The sequence below is a fragment of the Adiantum capillus-veneris genome, chromosome 16 (assembly GCF_014529385.1).
Source record: "Adiantum capillus-veneris isolate H3 chromosome 16, ASM1452938v2, whole genome shotgun sequence".
Classification (NCBI taxonomy): Eukaryota; Viridiplantae; Streptophyta; class Polypodiopsida; order Polypodiales; family Pteridaceae; genus Adiantum; species Adiantum capillus-veneris.
In genome coordinates, this window is record NC_140946.1 from 63,599,265 (window position 1) to 63,618,459 (window position 19,195).

At 41.6% G+C, this 19,195-nt stretch overlaps 1 protein-coding gene across 1 annotated transcript; it reads left to right on the plus strand.

The window, feature by feature from the left end:
- The first annotated feature begins 12,507 nt into the window (after positions 1-12,507).
- Positions 12,508-15,129, plus strand: LOC147439170 (uncharacterized). Its single transcript, XM_086485059.1, has 3 exons — positions 12,508-13,751; positions 13,999-14,078; positions 14,371-15,129. Exons 1-3 carry the CDS (start codon positions 12,891-12,893, stop codon positions 14,669-14,671), a joined length of 1,242 nt encoding a protein of 413 aa, XP_086341185.1. The 5' UTR covers positions 12,508-12,890; the 3' UTR covers positions 14,672-15,129.
- The last annotated feature ends 4,066 nt before the right edge of the window (positions 15,130-19,195 follow it).

Below are 19,195 nucleotides of genomic sequence, written 5' to 3' on the forward strand. Positions count from 1 at the left end.
TTTTCAATCATGGAACAAAAAACCTTTTGGCACCGTACTTGCTTATGGCAAAGGTAGAGAAGAGACTAGAGTTTCCTTTGGCCATCTATTCTAATTTCTACTTCTTCTAGGCATTTAAATTATCATGGAGACTTAATTGCCGATGCATTCATGCGTCAAAATCCGATCGCTCTTTTTTTTTTCTTAATGACAGACTTAATTGGCGTGAGGAAGCCCTTGACCTCTAACTCCGGTAGGGTCCTCCAACTTCTACGCAATCTATAGAACACAGCGAAACACTCAAGTTCCATGCTAATGTAGTAGAGCTTAGAAGCATAAAAGGGGTTTCCATTGGCTTTGTCAACTCGTTTAATGCCATATTTGCATATTTAACCTTCTTGATTGAGGGCTTGGAAGTAGGCACAAAGGGTAACATGAGTCCTTCAAAGGGTAACATAACTAGTACACACACAAATCTTGTCTTTTCTAAAGATAGATGAACATAAAGGTCCTTTCTAAAAGATGAAATAGACTTGTTTTTGGCTTAAGAGTGTGAAAGGGATTGTACTATGGTTGTACCATGTCGTATGATACACATATTCAATGCTAAAAACTATCATGTAAAGGATGCACTAGCATATACCATATATGAGACATGTGAAATTATTGAAAAGCAAAGGTGTTTGTGTGTACATTGTGCCATAAGTGAGGAAACTCCTTTTTAGGGCTTGTACGAGCTATATAAGAATGTGAATGCAATCCACTTTCTAGGGTTTTTAGTAAGAAAAGGAGATGAAAATCCTTTCAAGACACAAACCTTTAAAAGTGAGTTGGACGACCAACCATAAGACCCACTACCAAAGTACCAATGATATGGCGTCTCTTTCTTTTTTTTTGGTGGAAAAACTTGCCATGCCTACCCTAAAGAACATGGGGTTTTGAATGAAGGCCATGTAATGGGATCCACGAAGGAGAAGTGCACGGAGATACGCGACATCGTTGGATTTCTAAAATATAAATTTGGACAAATTTTGTAAACTTGAACATCTATAGAGTAAACATGGACAAACATAAGAATATGTGAACACGCCTCTATTTCATTGAAATGTATATGTACGCTTGGTTAGAACACGAGGCTACCACATCACTTGTCGAGATCGAGTCTAAAGCCAAACACGTGTCGTTAAAATTTTTGTCATCGTCCGACCTCCTCGAGATGCCCGCCCTCAATCCTTCGCCGTCGATCCCATGATTTTGGGGGGGGAGGGGGGGTTGTGTTCATTTAAGACCCCATGCCATTTAGTCATGAGACATGCCTACTATTGTAAGTTGTCACATGCACTACTCATGTAAGGCACCGTCCTATAGTATGACCAATCCAAAACTCAATAACTAAGTTAACAACATCAAAACAATTATGTGTGAAGCATTTATATTCGCCCTTTGGGCCACCATTGTAAACATGGCAATTTGTACTCACGAATTAGGACGTTGGGAATCTTTAAAGGTTACAATCAAAGTGTTGAAAACAATTTCATTTGAAATAGACACAATGTGACAAGTGTCACACTAGTCAATAAACTGTCGACAAAAGCATCTATGTGTAAAAGCCACGAAGTGAGTTGGTTTTTGATAATGTGCATTTGATCTTGAACGTTTGACAAATAATTTTTTCCCAAAACCCTAGAAAACTACACATGAGAGGTTTTGGAGGTGAATTGAGGTGAATTGACTATATTTGAGGGTGTTTACTCTTAGCTTTCTCTAAAAATTGTAATTTTTTTAACCTTGAAATCTAACATTTGAAGGTAAAATCTCAAAATTTGTGGGCGGGATTACACTAAACCTGGTTTTTTGGCTTTTTGAAAGAAGCCCCCGAAAAGAGTTGAGTTAGGCATACTTTCAATGTTTTCAGCGAGATGATTTGAGACTTACCTTATATGTTATTTTTGGTTTTTAATATAAAATGGATCTTTTTATATCGCCTTTCATTTCACATGCGGACATGTCTTGATCTTTCTTGCATTCTATTGTTTTAGAATGCTAAAGTGAAGATCTTGCATAATTCTAGTAGATTCTATATATACATACACACACATACATATATATATATATATAATTTATTTATTTATATCTATATATATACACACACAATATATATATGTGTGTGTGTATGTATAAATTAAGAAAAAATTACCAAAATACCAAAATACCCCTCAAATTTCAAAAATTCCCAAAGTACCCCCATAATTTGTCATAAATTTTCAAAATGCCCTTCAAATTTTCCAAAATTTCCAAAATACCCCTGGTTGTGAGAGTAAATTTCTTGAAAACCAAAAAAACTTGTAGCTTTTCATAAGAAGAGTGATTGTCTACCATACAGGATGCTAAAACTAAATTTTCAACTGGTTATGTAGGCTTTGGAGATGAATTCTTTCATTATTTTTAGACATAATTGCCTTTTTTTGGGAGGTAATTTGCAAAAAATTACATGCTAAGCACTCAAAAACCGATCTAAATTGTCAAACAAGAATAAATATTAGAAAATCTTGAAGATCCAACAAAAATAAATACAAGGGTATTTTGGGAATTTCCTCAAATTAGAGGGGTATTGTGGTAATTTTCCCATAAATTAATGAACTTTTTTTATTTCACCTTTCTTTTCACAGCCTCACATGGCTTGACATTTCTTGCATTCTATAGCTTGATTCCAATCAATGTTTGGGAAAGTCTCTTTTATTAAGTGGCCAACAATGTTCTAGATTTTTCTTTCCTAAGCGGCCAAGTCTCCTGCATGTAAAGATGCAAAGCAAAACTACTAGTATAAATTTGTAGCATTTTGAACTATTTTCTCATATATTTAGCAACTTTTTCCCTTTACCATTGCTTGTAATCGGCTAATCTCGATTTTCAGCTGGCTCAAGGCTAAGCTGAGGCACACCTTTCCTGAACACTACTTCTAGCTGAGTTTCCTCCTCACTCAGAAGAAAACCGAATATACTAGCACAAATTTTGAAATTTGTAAAATTTTTGAAGTATTTTCTCGCATATTTCACCGGTTTTTCTTGCCTTTACCATGGTTTGCAACCATCTAGTCTCGAATTTCAACTAGCTCAAGGCTAAGCTGAGGCAATCCTTTCTCCAAGAGTGATTCCAACTGAGCTCAACGTAATGATTTTATCACTTTCTTATAGTCTTAAAAAGCCACCATGACCCTTTTACTTGTTTTTTCAAGCTCTGTGTATAAGGCCTCTTACAATTAAAGATGCATTGGTACCTTGCAAAGCGAATGAAGGAAAATTCATCGTGCAGCCATTGATTAATATCTTCTTTTTGTGCAACACATTGGGCCCCGATAAATTCATTGTATGTACTCTTTGTGCATTTACAAATATAATTGGTATATATTACACATGCATATACAAATGTGTACGATGTATAAACACATTTGATGAAGCTATTTGATTAAATTATTGAAATATTAATTCTTGAAAAGTTAATACATGAATACTTTCCTAAGAAAACGTGGAGGTGAGGACACTTGTAAGTCGATAGTAGTGAATGGAGAGATCTCTGCTACTATGTGCTCATGATTTTGTTGGAATCTCAAGTGGATTCCATCTCACTCAACACAAATAAGAGGAGCGCATTGGGAAAACGAACGCAAGTGGTGAGCGAGGAGCCAGGTGGTAGGGCACATGGCAGTAGAAGAAAAAGCAGAAGACATAGGTGGAATCCCAATGGCTTGCAAGAGCGTCGAGGAAGCGGGGGTGGTTTGGCGATGTCCAAACCAAGGGGCAACCAAGCACATGGCAATAGAAGAAAAAGCAGAAGACATAGGTGGAATCGCAATGGCTTGCAAGAGCGTCGAGGAAGCCGGGGTGGTTTGGCGATGTCCAAACCAAGGGGCAACCAAGCTTGCATCTTGAGGGGGAATGAGTCTGCAAGCCAGGTGGATTCGCGGCATGCAAGGGAGGATGCAATGATAAGCATGAGCTAATTTTCCTCTAGAATGCTTCTTGCAAGACCTTATATATTAGGGAAGGAAATCTCTTTGTCATATTTACCAAAGAATAAACATGCTTTTATCAATACCAACAAGGTTACAACTTCGGAAACACGATAAAAGAGTAGCTAATGGGTCTGGTAAACACTTCACATTCCATCATAAGAGCACCGATGCAATTCTTCTATATATTTCTATATATATATATATATATATATATAGAGAGAGAGAGAGAGAGAGAGAGAGAGAGAGAGAGAGAGAGAGAGAGAGAGAGAGAGAGAGAGAGAGAGAGAGAGAGCAATCGGGAGAGGGAGCAGGTGCAAAGTAGATACTAGGTAAAGGTGTCCATCTTCCTCAATACAAAAACATAGCCACATTCTCTCACCACTTGTATCGAGTTGCAGAAGGCCCTTTAGATGATTTCTAAGAATCACCATTGGATCCTGGATTCACACACTCATGGCTCTGGAGGCTGTTTTATCGATATTCCATCCCACTTAAATGATCTAGATAACACAGTCCTTAAGTGCCACAATTGGTGTTTAGTCATGCTCCCACTCCCTAACAAGGCTATAGGCTGGTTGGTATTTATGTTGGAGGCTGATCTATCTCAAATCGGATTGAGCTATGGTAGGAGCTTCATCCTCGATGAGGTTCTACCATTGTCATGGCAGACTTTAACATGGTGGAGTCACTTAATGATAGGTTCCTTTCTCAAGGAATCACCATCAAAGGTGTTGAACTAGCAATTTGGGAGTCTCCAAAAAGAAGCTTTATCAAGTTTGGGATGTTGGAGTAGAGGGTGAATTCACTTGCGACAGCTGTTGCAAGGGTGACAGCTAGGAAAGCCCAATTGGATAGGTGTTTTATCGACCCTCTTTGGCTAACTCTATCACCCAAGTCAAAGCAAAACCTCAATACACTTCTTGCCTCTCTAACCACTATTCCTTGTCGATCACCCTCGATGATAAAGAAAATAAAGTGAGGAACCAATGGTTCCACACGGATCCATCCCTTTTCAAGCTCCTAGTCGTTCACGAAACCATGGCTAACATTAGACTCAAGAATTCTCTCAGTTTTACTCACCAACCAAAGCGTGTAGCCATGCTATTAAATAAACTCATGCTTGTCTTATCCAAAGAAGGAAAGAGGTCACTAACATAAGGAAAAAGTGTCGAGACCGCATCTATGATAAGCTAGCTACCCTTAAGGATGCTATGCCAGCTGGCCCTAGCAAAGAGGCCATCTTGGATCTTAGAGCCAAACTTAGAGGAAAGGAGGATATCATTCTTAAGCATCCACAACTTTTTTCAATGGTGGACGGGGAATGTGGAAAAGCCCACGAAGGAGATGTTCAAGTCTATTGGCAAGAAGAATGCAAGGGAGAGGATACCCTTCTCAAGGCTAATACTCCCATCAATTCCAAGGATCAAAAGAGTTTTTCAGGAACCATTTCAAAAATTTCTTCAATCCCAAGGAGGCTCTTACCCTTGACATTATTAATGCACGCATAGAAACACTTGCCAATCACCATTTGGTTATTTCTCCTCAGGAAGCCTCCAATGCAGAAGCTCCTCTAACGGTTTCATATATTCATCAAGCCATTGAAAGTATGAAGCCTAAAAAAACTCTAGGGCATGATGGGATCCCCGTTTAGTTCTTCAGCATGTTCAAAGAATTATTAGCTCCTTACCTTCTTGTAGTCTAGGACGAATCCCTCACTCATCAAGCTCTTCCCTGTTCAATCAACACAAGGATTATCACAAGAGGGGAGCAAAGGATGGCCTTGACCTCTCACCATGAAGCAAGCATGTAGGCAAGAATGCATTGGAAATAGTACATACAAATGTATGGGGCCCGACAAAGACTGCATCTATGGGTGGATGTAGGTACTATGTGAGGCTCATTGAGGACCATACAAGGAAGATATGGATCTATTTCATGAAGCAAAAAAGTGAGATGTTTATGTACTTTTAGAATTTCAAGTCTATGGTTCAAAAACAAACTAGGAAACATGTAAAGTGTCTGAGAGTAGATGGTGAGGGAGAATACTTCTCCAATGAATTTAATGCCTTCCTAAAAAAACATGGAATTCAAAGGTAGTTGTCATGCACGTATACTCCGCAGAAAAATGGTGTTAATGAGTAGAAGAACATGCATATAGTAGAAGTTTCTTGAGCAATGACAAATGAGAAGAACTTGTGATCTCCTTCTTATTTGGTCGAGGCTGTTGATATAGGTGTGTACATCATGAACAAGATCCCGATTGCTATTGGTACATGATATGACACTAGAAGAGATTTTTTATGGTGAAAAATCGAATGCATTAAATTTTAAAGTATTCGGATGTATTCCTTATGTGTATGTGCCGGATGAGTTGAGAAGTAAACTTTACCCGAAAGGAAAAAAGTGTACTCATTGGCCTATTCCCTTGATTAGGAAGGGTACACATGTTACACTCATGTCACAAGTAAAGTCAAGGTGAGCAAAGATGTTGTATTTGATGAAATGGCAAGTTGGTATGCTGATGTAAATGATGACATAGGGGCTGCTATAAGAGAGGACTAGAGAAAATGTAGGTGCATAGTCATAGGCTCTAAGTGGGCCGTAAGGGTCACCTAATGCAAGTTATGGCCCGAAGCCATGCGGTGGCAAGTGATGAAGACAATTCTCATGCACAAAAGATTAGTAATTGAGGAGTTGCGCTATCTTGAATGTGTGCCAGTCTTTGTATATAGCATAGAATTTTGCAAATACTTTTCACAGTCTCATTCCTTGTATTCTTCAAACTATACATTGTCAATTCTGCAACACTCTTGGCTATGAAATTGTGGGTTTAGTTTTAGTTTGTATCAGATACTTTCTATACTGGTTTAATCTTCAAATTTTATTGTTTTATAATAATTGCAATTTTTGGAGGTTTAAAATAAATCCATCCATTTGATTGGTCCATTTTGTTGGCCGTCCTTATGAAGGTCTTTATTTTGAATGATCTGTATAGTTGGTATGTGTGTGGGTATATACATAGAAAATATGCATGGGTATATAACCAAACATATTACTGCATCGAGAACCGTGCTGATACATGCACCATTACCCTAGTCGACACCATTTTCTCTCTCTACTTTTCTTTGCTATTTCCCTGCTATGTTAGTGGTTATGGAGTCATTTTTTTTAATAATGGGGCTGAGAAATCTACTAGAGTCCTTCAACTTATAATACTTCTTCTACGCTTAAAGTTTTTGTGCCCATTGTCTACATGGAAAGTTTGCAAAGTCCAATAATCCCACAAACTTAAGGGAAGCCTACATTTCTATATCTGCAAGGTCAAACTGTATCCTTGAAGCCTACTATGTCGTTCAGAATTCTCTTACTACTAGGAGTGTGCATTCATGTTGTTTTCTTTGCCTAAACTCCATGACATAACTAGGCTTCTGAGAGTTGGTTGCCAAAGTCGCTTTTGGTTTTTTCCTTGCGCTCTCTCGCTCTCTCTCTCTCTCTCTCTCTCTCTCCCCTCTTGAATTACTCTTGCCACAACACAGGGGCTTGGATTTCTCTTAGCCATTGATCTATGTAAAAACTTGTACATGTTCCTCCTTTAACCTCAAAGCTCAAGTATAGATCCTCTAAGTGCTTGCACACACTTTCCTTGGATTTTCGACTCCATATGGCAAAACTGTCGACACTAGAACCTCTCATTCTCCCCATCTCCACCTTCACGAGAACCTCCCAAAGGTAATTTGAATGTTTAAGCTGATGTGCAATTTTCTCGTCAAGCACTCTCATTAAGTGGGATTGACATGATAGTGTTACATTAGATTGTGACCAATAACCTCGCAAATCCATTAGATCATGTTACACTGTCAATGATGATGTGGCAAATTTTGAATTATCCAACTTCTTTCCACAAGTTGAATTGCTCTACAACGTGGATTTTTTATTTTGCCTATGGCACAAATTTAATCGGAATCCACTCACATAGGCGTTTCCATAGAAGTGCCAAAATAATCCTTAAGCAAAAAGGTGTACTTCACAATTTGTTAAGCACTCGTATACCTAAGCTTCACTTTCCCCATTTGAGGTCCCAAACTTTGAACTATAGAGGATGACCAAGCCTAGTCCCTTTTTAAAATTTTAATTTTAATTTTTTTAAAGCTTTCGTTTTATGGGATTGTGCCCACACACCCACACATGCATGTTGCATGGGTTGAACCATAGTGGGCACACTTAGAGCCCCTTGCCTTAACCACTAGGCGAACTCCCCTTTCTTAAAAATCTTAAACTTGGTCTATCTACTAACCTAATAAGATTGCCTTCTTCTTTGAACCACCTCAACTTTGCAACCTATCTTCTTCTACTTTAAGCAACCCCTCTTATCTACAAACCCGAGATTCTTTAGAGACATCGTATGTCGGGATTGCTATCTGCAGACTTAGAACTAGAAATAACATTAGAACCACAACTTCTCTTTCATACACAAGCTTGAAAAGTGTCATCCTTGTTGCTACCTTGTATGCAATACGAAAGCCCCAAAGGGTAACATCTAGTTTATCATCATAGGTTATGTGCAAGAAAAAGTTATGTTGAGACATTGCTGTGCAGTTTTGGCCTTTGGGATTGCAAGTAGATTGCTACAAGTAAAGGCCTTTAGGAGTTGCAAGTTTTATGCTTAGTCTTTATGATGTTGAAGACTATACTACAATCTCACAATTGCAAATTTATGGATAGCCCACTTGTTGCCTTGCACAACCCACTTGGTCGAGGCAACAGTAGGTTGTTTTATAAACATATCTTGTGCAACAACCTTCTCTTGTTGGATTGACAGTAAATGGTATCTTGGGATTGCTACTATAGAAGCAACATGATTTCTTTGATTGGCTAGTGAAGACCTAGCCCACCTTTTCATGGGATGCCAGGCAATCAGTGGCATGGCTTGGGAAATATTCAAGTGGATTCAAAACACATGGCAGATTAAGTTCTTCAAGACTGATCTGTTCTTTGGTAGTAACAGGTTGGGAAGTCCTGCTCTTCTTGTATGCACTCAAATAATCAGGTACTACTTCTTTCACCATATTTGGCAAGCAAGGAACCGCTGCGTGTTTGAGGGGGATCTGGCTGTGGCAAGCTTTTGTGAAATTATACAAGAGAGCAGAGTGACGATCCACAGGATCGGAGGAAAACAAGCCTCAGAGGACTGGTCTAGAACAATACATGTCATGATTTCTCTCTCAAGCAGAAAACTTGTAATCAGTTGACCCTCAAGACTCGGTCTGAGGTCTGAGCTTGAGGTTGGTGTATATTTTTGTTGTTCTTAATACTATCCACTCACAAGTGTGAGTTTTGCACAAAAGAAAAAGGATTTCTTTGATTGGCTGCATAAATAAACAAAAAGGACTAGCTTTTGGATCACCCACATTCAATCCAGTGGAGTTTTTATTTAACACATCTTGTGTTCAAATGTTTTCTCTCATAGGAGAGTTAAACGATAGTATCTTCGTAGTGGTTTGTATGGTGGCAAAGTCCTTTTTCTCTTCTTCCTCTCTCTCTCTCTCTCTCTCTCTCTCTCTCTCTCTTTATTAGTGGATACAAAGATTCATATACAAGGAAAATTCAAGCTCATATACCTTGACAATGGGTTTATACATGGATAAACAAAATGGGCTAAAGCTTTGGATCCCCATATTGGCGTAGCCGGGTTCGAGCATATAACTCCTTGCGAGGAGGTCATGGGTTCAAGGCGTGAGGTGCGAACCAATTGAATGTGTGAGCTGACTCGAATCTACTTTTCACCCCAAATTTACGAAGTTTCTCAAATTTACAAATGTGGATTGGATGTGTAACAGGACTTGATTTTGAAGTGTTTTAGCAATAAATTTTGTTTTTCTAGGAAGTTTTGGTCGTTTTAAAGTTGGTCCACTGTGTAGAAGGATGTGTGGATTGTTTCCGTCCAATAAATTTTTTTGATCCGGAAGGCACTTTCTAGGGCATTTTGAAGGTGTTAACGTGGGATTTTGGAAAAGTGTTATATGAAGCTATTGAAGCGTGTGTTATAAGGAACAACTTTGGTTCTCTGAGTCTTTAGAGATTTTGATGTTTTGATGCTCGTTGAGGGCCAAAGATTAAGACAAAAGTGGGATTTGTTGTTTTTGCATCGTTTTTGTAGAAAATGCTGTTTTGCAGGTTGATTTTCAGCAAATCAGAGCAGGCTATGGAAATTTTCCATCACATAGTCGTCGAAGAGCGCAACGGGGGCTACAAGATTGTGTGAGACGGACCTGGGCTGTTTTGGCTCCGTTTGGAAGTTATGTTCAGTTGAAGACAGCTGAAAAGAAAGTTTCAAAAATCTAACATTTACGGATCGCTTCACGATCACGTTCCTATCTTATTCTCGCAAGTATACTTGGTGCGCAAGTCGAGTCGATCGAATGCCAAAAATAGAAAAGCGTCTATTTTGAGAGGTCGCATGCTTTTCGAGGAAAAATCAGAAAAGAAAGACGGGTGGTGCATTTTTGGGATCATTCACCGATCTCTTCTTCTGCGAGTGTGAGTGCGAGTGCGAGTGAAACGCTGCATGCAAGCGAACTCAAGCTCGGGAGTGGTCGGGAGGTTCGAGCTCTGTACAACGGAGTGCGCCCATATATTTTATTGCTCCTCTGTTGTATCAAAACTCTATCAATACAAAGATCTCTTTCTCTATCTTTTGGTGTCTATCTCTATTATTCTGTTTCTGTGACAGGATGCCCCAAATCCCCCAACTGTATATCCCATTTGAAGCGGTCCGTGAGATATAATGTGGAAAGGGTTGAGCTTGTGCGTTGTTGAGCGGGTGCAATCTCGGCTATCACATAGAATCGGTGAACTAGGGGCCACCCAACCCCCTTAAGAGCCTGGTCACCTGGGGTCGCCTTCCTGCGAGCTGCCCCCACACCCAATTATGAGTTGCTAAGGGTCAGACACATGATTAGTGTCTAATAACGGGTCAACTTCTTGGAAAAAATGGCATGAAAGGTAGCAGGTGCAACGAGCAAGTCGTCTGCAAAAGGATTGCAAGATGTGACAAATAATTTCACACATTTTGAGGGTTTAAACCTGCATTATGGTGGATTAAAGACGCCTTAAAGGCTAGCTGTTGGTGAAGGAAACCGGGCAGTGAATAGGAACGCAGCATCCACACGACGAGACTATAGGAGATATTTGGGGGGGAGGGGGGGGGGTCATCCATATGTGACACATGACGTGAGCAAAAGGATCGACGACCAGGCGCGCTTACATAGATCTCTAGGTGCATTGAAATGACAAAAAGGGTTGCATGCACGAGTCAGAGCTCTTGTCTCAAGGCTCGAACCTACAACCTAGTCCACATGAGAATGCTTGCCTAGCTAAGATCGTTGCATGCGTTGGTTGAAAAGCATTTGTGCACATCCAATGATATTCATGCATGGCCCTATTGGATGACTTAGCCACTCATCCAAGGGCATATAATTCCGCCCACGAAGCTCTATAGCTCCTCGCCATCGATGTCTACAGCTGCAACATGTCTCGTGTCACACAAGAAGAGGGGGGGGGGGAGATAGGGCACATGCTAGCAAAAGTCGCGCTAGCATAAATTCCAAGGTCATAAGATTAAATCTGACCAAACTTCAAAAACGTTTGAATGTAAAGCGTAAAAAGAGTGTTGCTTAGCGTCTGCCTTCTACGGCTCAAAGATGAATTGGGTCGCATAGGGGGGGTGGGGGGGACCTCGTCACTAATTGACACCTCCTTTTGGGAGGTGGGATCAATGGCTCATGATCACCAGTTGATTGTGACAGTTGGATTGGCTAGGGAATACAAAAGATTCTCACGTTTCTAGATTCGAGGCTTGAACCAACTACCCTCTCTCCCCCACGAGATTGACTCTAACCACTAGGCTATTGCGCATTTGTTGAAAGGTATATGTGTGATAAGTTTATAGATCACGGCGTTGCAGACAAGTTTACACCTAGTTCACACCTACTTCACATTGAGTTCACACCAAATTTGGTGTGGTGTGCAGACCCTCCCAAGCTCACACTTTGTTCACGTTCAGCTCACACCGAATTCGGTGTGGTGCACATTTTACTCGAGTTTACTCTTAGTTCACACTTGACGGCCCGGATTGTACCTACCATGTGACGCCTAATGTGGGCCATTGATCCCACCTCCCAAGGGAGGTGTCAATTAGTGACGAGGGAAGGGTGGGTTTGTTTTGTGTTTTGGTTTGGGGGGGGGGGGGGGGGGGGGGGGTGCTTGGTTGTGGTTCCAAATTACAACATTAATAAGAATTTCAAAGCGTTGTTTTGAAATTACTCGAGTCTCTGATTTCAGTTACCAGGCTTTTTGCGTAATTTCTACTGCGTGATGCCGCCCTTTTTCTCGTATGATGAAATAATTATTGACGATTTTCAAAAGGGACACGAGGGCTCCTCATTAAATTATTCTTGCAAGGGCTGCGTGAAGGAAGGGTATCATCATTTTCGCTCTCTCACCACCATCATCATCATCATCATATTTTGCCCATGCCTGCCTGCTCGCCTGCTCATTATCAGCATCTCTTTTCTATCATTGCGTTTGGGTCCTCTCTCTCTCTCTCTCTCACACACACACTCTCTTTCTCTGTCTGACACAACACCCCCCTCAATCTATATGTTGGGTCTTGTCTGCTGTGATCCTACAACTAGTCTTTTGTTTGAAGAGTCTCTCTCTCTCTCTCTCTCTCTCTCTCTCTCACACACACACGCTCGCGCGTACACATTTCAACTGCAACCCTTCTTGGCCTTCTCTTCAAATGCAAGAATTCCATAGCAACCTTTGCTACTTGTAATCTTGCATCCGTTTCCCCTCTCTCTCTCTCTCTCTCTCTCTCTCTCTCTCTCTCTCTGCCACCATGCAAATCACAGATCATAGCAAAGAGCAAGTGCTGCGTGGAGTGCAGAGACTAAGAACAATGGCGAGCTCAGCTCATGCATCAAATTATATGGGCAGCTCTGTGGCAACAGAGCTCTCCATGTCTCTGACCAGCTCTGCTGGAAGGCCTATCAAACCAAGCCCCACACCTCCTCCCCTTCAGCTGGACTTACTCCCCCTCTACCCTTCGAACCCTAACCCTAGTCCCAGCTACACACAGCAGCACCATCTTTCCACCAGCTGCAACCCAAAACTCTTGTTCCCCAAAGGCCAATTATTTGGGTCCAACGTGAGTGTGAATACCTCTCTAATGCGGAGTAATTCTCCTTTTACACACATAACTCCCTCTCTCACTCAACAAACGGGCCATAGCCATAGCCACCCTCTTCTTCAAGCAGGCCTTTCTGTCAGCCCCTCTTTCTTGCAAGTAAGCAAGGCGGCTGATGTGGGCTACCATAACGCTCCTGCCCTGCCGCAAGCAGGCAGAGGTGTGGACATCGATGTGAACCAAGTGCCATCAAGTTCTGAGAGCGAAGATGAGGATGGTGACGACGAAGGGGCGTATCCTTCCCTTCCATTCTCCGAGTCCATCAACAACAATGGCCTGCAGAGAGGGGGGGCCTACTCAGCCATGGAGGGCTCTCCTGCCAGCTTGAAGAGGGAGAGAGAGAAGATGGGCTCAGAGAACAACCATACTAACAACAGTAACAACATGTATGAGGTTAGTTCGCGGGCAAGTGATGAAGAAGAAGGCGCATCCACACGCAAGAAGCTCCGCCTCTCAAAAGAGCAGTCTGCCCTGCTTGAAGAGAGCTTCAAAGAACACAGCACTCTCAACCCTGTAAGCCCTTTAACTGAGATTTCTTTTCAAGAAAAGAAAGTGCTACACACACACACACACACACACACACACACACACACACACACACACACACAGATTAATGCATGTTGTATTTCATTTTTTTCTTGTTGCTTTTGCAAAATGTTTGGGTAAGAAAGAAAGAAATGGATTCTTGTTGAAACTTAATATTTTTGTATCATTTGCATGCTCAACTTTCTTATGCGTTTGTGATTCTCATGGCTTGCAGAAACAAAAGAATGCTTTGGCCAAGCAATTGAGTCTGCGGCCACGGCAGGTGGAGGTGTGGTTCCAGAACAGGCGGGCGAGGTATGTTGTTGCGACATCTTCATTTTTCTGATTTGAGCGAGAATTCTTTACGTTGTGTGTTTTGTGTTTGTGAGCACATGATGGCCAAGGATTGCTTGCACTCTTTGTCTTAACAATGTAATGCAATCCGCCTAACGCGACGCGAGGCATCGACACATTAATATATTCACATACCCTTGTCATGCACCGAATTTCCATCCCTTCATTCTTTATGTTATGCTCTGCATGTTGCAGTTTGTGCTATGCTCTGCATCTTGCAGTTTGTGCTGATTCACCTCCTACATTTTTTCAGGACCAAGTTGAAGCAAACAGAAATAGATTGCGAGCTTCTCAAGAGATGCTGCGAGTCCCTCACAGAGGAGAATCGGCGGCTGCAGAAAGAAGTTCAAGAGCTAAGGGCTTTGAAGGTGGGGGCGCCGTGCGTGATCGCGCACGATTTCTATATGCCACTACCAGCTGCAACGCTTACCATGTGCCCGTCGTGTGAGCGCCTAGCCACACTAGACCCGGCTTCCCGGTCTTCAGCAAAACAGCATCTTCCTTCTGCGCTTGGGTTCAATCCACACCATGCGCAACCATCGGCAGCATGTTGACATGGATTGGGAAGTACTTATGTGAATTTTTGGTCACTAATGAAGGATGTATACTGCATCCTTCTTGTGACATATACATACGGACTCGCTGTGCTCAATGCGTATCCCATGGATCTGGAAAGCCTCTTAAAATCCAGTGCAAATGCGACAATGCTGATCTGAGTCATCGTTGCTTCAAGACAAATAGGTTTTGCATTTTGTGAGGGGATTTTGGTTCTCCTTGTCATGAAAATTCTTCAAGCGACCCTCCCCTCCTTGGCTCCTTTCATCCCTTTTTGGATCCCTTCACCTGCCTTTTAGATCCCTTTATTTGTTGGGAACTTAGAGAACTACACAAAATCATGCTTTCTCCTCCTCAGAAACGAGGTTGACGGCGTTCTGTCTAATCCCTGTGTACAATGTTAGTCCCTTTTTTGTGAATTTATTTAATTATGAAAGTAGGTGACACCTTGAGATAATATCTTGTTGAGGGTCTTGAAAATATCAAAGTAGACATTAAATTGAATAGTTTCCTCTCATTGTTAATTGAACTTGGGTTGTTTAGAAGTGCATAAATTGAGTGATTAAACACTCTGTTTGATGGGCCATTAAATCTTAGGTACGAGGTTTGAATTTATCAATCTAGGCATGTTTTGAATATATTAGCACATTGTGGAGCAAATTTGGCCGTTCAGAAGTGCAAAAATTGAGCGATTAAAACACTCAATAATGTTTGATATGAGGTTTTCTCTGTTTGATGTAATTGCTTTCTATGGAAGCACTCAAATAGTGATTGTAATATGTATGTATTCAAATGTGAGAATAAGAAAGTGGAGGAAGGGTGGTGTGGGGCTCTTGTCAAAGGCAAGTTACTCTCAATAGTCCCAACAATGATATGATAAAACACTTTGAGAGCAGTGGATTGTCTTGCTTTACTTTCCTCTTTGAAAACACCATGGTGCCATCCAACACTTTCAATATATAATGGACTTTCAATCAATAATTGAGCATACCACATTAATTGAGTCCATAGGAAAGCCATACTTTACACACAAAGAAAGTCATATTCACTTTACATACAGCTTTTGGGGTACATACACACTTTGCACCCCTCCCCCCTCTCTTCTTGCCATTGTGCAAATTATCCACTTATAAGTGTTCTCTTCTTAGCTTATAACATACACCTTATTGATTGTGACTTTGGAGACATGAAGAGCCCACATATGATTCTGCAATCTATTATGGGTGCACGTGTTGACTACTATAGATTCATGTATTTTGAGAAGAGGGGGCCACATATCTCTACGTCAATTTCTTGACCGCAATACTATTGAAATGATCGACCGCACCGCAGGAGGATAGCGCCGTTGATGCAAAATGGAGATGCAATTACTGTAGATTCTTATGCTGTTCCTTCCATTTAAAGTAATGACAGTAGTGCCGATGAAAACTTACCTAAACATGGCATTGCCATCTACTAAATGTAATGACAATAGTGCCGATGGTGCGCCCTTTATTACAGATGGCTACATCATAAAATTGTCAAGAGTTAAATTAAATAGTGACACCTGCCCTCAAAAATGATCCAAAGAGTGCCTAGTTCTCATTATAATTTCCACATTGCAAACCACGACGACATGATGAGCCGTTGCGAGGAGTGAGTGCATGCCTAGCCAGATGCGATTGGCGGCAGGGGAGTGCCAGCCAACCGCCCGAGGAAGAAGACAAAGCACAGAAGCTGTAGCACAAAAGGAGCCATTCTAATCACAAGAAGTTTTTAACAGATCATTCTCACAATAATTCCCACATTATGATTTAACTCAACATCATGAGCTTCTGCTCGGGAGGCACGGCATACCAGGTAGGTACGATTGGGGGAAGGGACCGTCGGCCCGATGGGGGGCCAGCGGTCCATGCCTCCAATCGTACCTAGGTAGGTATGCGGTGCCTCCCAAGCAGAAGCTCATGATGTTATGCATTAGAGCGCCTCCACACGGCGCGTTTCAAAGCGCCCTGCAAACGAAGCAAAAGGTGCTCGATTGTCGAGCGTAAAAAAAGCAGCGCTTTCACCCGCTCTGCGTTTGCAGCAGTACACAACGCAGTTGAGTGCACGCTTTGCCATTTTTGGGGCTGGTTCACCGGTTGCTGCAGGTTTGCTACAAGCAACTGCAGGTTTCGAGGCTTAGTTTCGCAAACTTTTGCTGTTTTGGCAATAGTTTGCCAAAAGGAATGTGGAGGCGACGGTTTTGCCAAAACACATCGTGTGAAAATGTTTCCCCTCAGGTTTGAAAAGGAAAGTGCCTTCCAAACACACCATGTGGAGGGCCTCTTATATGAAAAACACTGAAAAAGGCTCCCTTTCTCCTACATGAGAAAATTTCTAAATCTTCTTGTGAATGGTAATATGCTTTTGAAAATAAAAAATTTCTGCAAGCTTTATGAGTAGATATCAAGCTGAGAAATGTTTCCTGGAAAATTCCGCGTGACCGTCTCATGCCACTGTCGTATCCTCTCTCTCTCTCTCTCTCTCTGTCTGTCTCTCTCTCTCATACACACACAGTGCATGCACACGCACCCGCGCGTTGGCACGTACACACACGGGCGCTTCTTGCGACGTAAAATTTCTCTTCCTCTCCCTTTCCCTCTCCCTACGCCCTACGCGCAAGAATTATAAGAACTCGACTTGTTACTTGGTGAGCCTAATCTAAGCCATTGCCACAACAAAAGCCCTTGATCAAAACAAGCGGATCCAAAATCCATTGCATCACGATAAGTGCCAACTTTTCAAACAAAATGCTACGCGTAACGTCACAAGTAAAAAAAACCCTGCTCCAGGCTCTAGTCGACGATGTTGTTGGTGCAGTAGAAAAGGATGTTGCGACTGGGGGTAGCTTTGCAAAAGACCTTGTCGATGAAAGACAAGTATATGAGATGGCATGCGACAGGCTTCAAAGGCTAGGCAAGGGAATCGTGCAGCACGTGAACCAGCTCTTGTTGGAGGGTCTAACTGAGGCATCGTGATGCCAAAAATAATATGGACAAAACAAAGATATGTTTAAGTTGAGATAGACGTGCCAAAGGAATAAGGAAGTGTTTGACTAAGATGTAGATGGCATGAGACGGGAAAGCAAATGGACGAGGAAAGAGCTAGAGAGGAAGAAAGCGATAATGCAAGATGGCTTATGCCGACACGATCAGGAGTTGGACCTCGAGGTATTCACTAAGGGTTACCGTATGGTATCACCTGAGTGTACAATAGGGGGGTTTTCTAAGGTCAAATGGATAAATTTTACATAGGAGGGTCCCGTATATAGGGGTTAAAAAGGCAATTTTGTTGCACGCAGGTGGCGTCTCTCTATTACTACTAGTGAATCCCCTGTGAGTTGGACCGGATATACGATGAGCTAGAAAGTCTTTTAGCCCAAATGTATCGTGGTGATGAAGATGGTAGTCCGTCTTGTGAGAGGAGCTTGGGGGAGAACTCCGTTTGTCATCAAGTTTGAGGAGTGAACAACATGACGCTAGTGTAAACAATGTACTTTCTTTATGCGGGATTGAAAATCGCCAGTCAACGTGTGACGAGATTGAGGTATTAGAGGCCTTCTATGCTCAACTCGAGCTATAAGCGAGTGCAATTGAATTCGAAGGTATAGTGGATGTATGGAATGCTAGCCAATAAATAATTTTGGACAAAAGTGTGATAGGAAATTTGCCTCTCAGACGAGAGACGGATATGATGTTAACTCCATGTGTAGTCATGGAAATAGAAAAGTACCTTTTGGATGATATGGTTTATAGTATGGTTGCTTGCGACTAGGATGAGAGTTTGGTAGAAGATCAGATTGTATGTATGGAAGCAAAGCGATGAGAGTGTTTTGAGTCGATCCTAGAAATGTATGACAAGTGGAAGGTGTTTGGTGCTGACCCATCGAGTTTCTTCACAGGGAAAGTAACTTATGGCAAAAACAAGGATACGCTCGTGTGTCCACACATGTATAGGACTGGTGGACCACTGGCAAGGTCCTCAGATGTGGTCAGACGAGGAGGATTCAAGGATGACTCCACACTTTCCAAGTGGAAAGGAAAAATTATTTAACATGGATATGGATCTATCTCGAGTGGTCAAAAACTTTTGTATCCTCAATGCAAAGGTTATGACCAAGTGGGTGGACTTCTGGACGATGACAAAGGCAAGGCATTTGCAGGAGAGGGAAACATAGAAGGAAGTGCAAGGAGGCAGGAGGGCACCCCTAGTGTCTAGACACCTTGCATGTTTCACAAATCTCATTAATGCCGAGTGGATTCATGAGAGAATGCTTGAAGCAAAATCAGTGGAGAAGACATCACCAACATGAGCCTGTATGCACGAGGTTACAAATCAAAGGTAGAGTACTCATATACTTAAACATTATTGTATAGTTTTTTCTTGATTTTATCTTTGTAATTGATAAGAGATATTTTTTCTATTTTCTAGTGCCTTTCCTTTAACTCTATGTGGCCAAAGGTTTGACACTTTTGTACACGCCACATTGACGAGGATCGAAC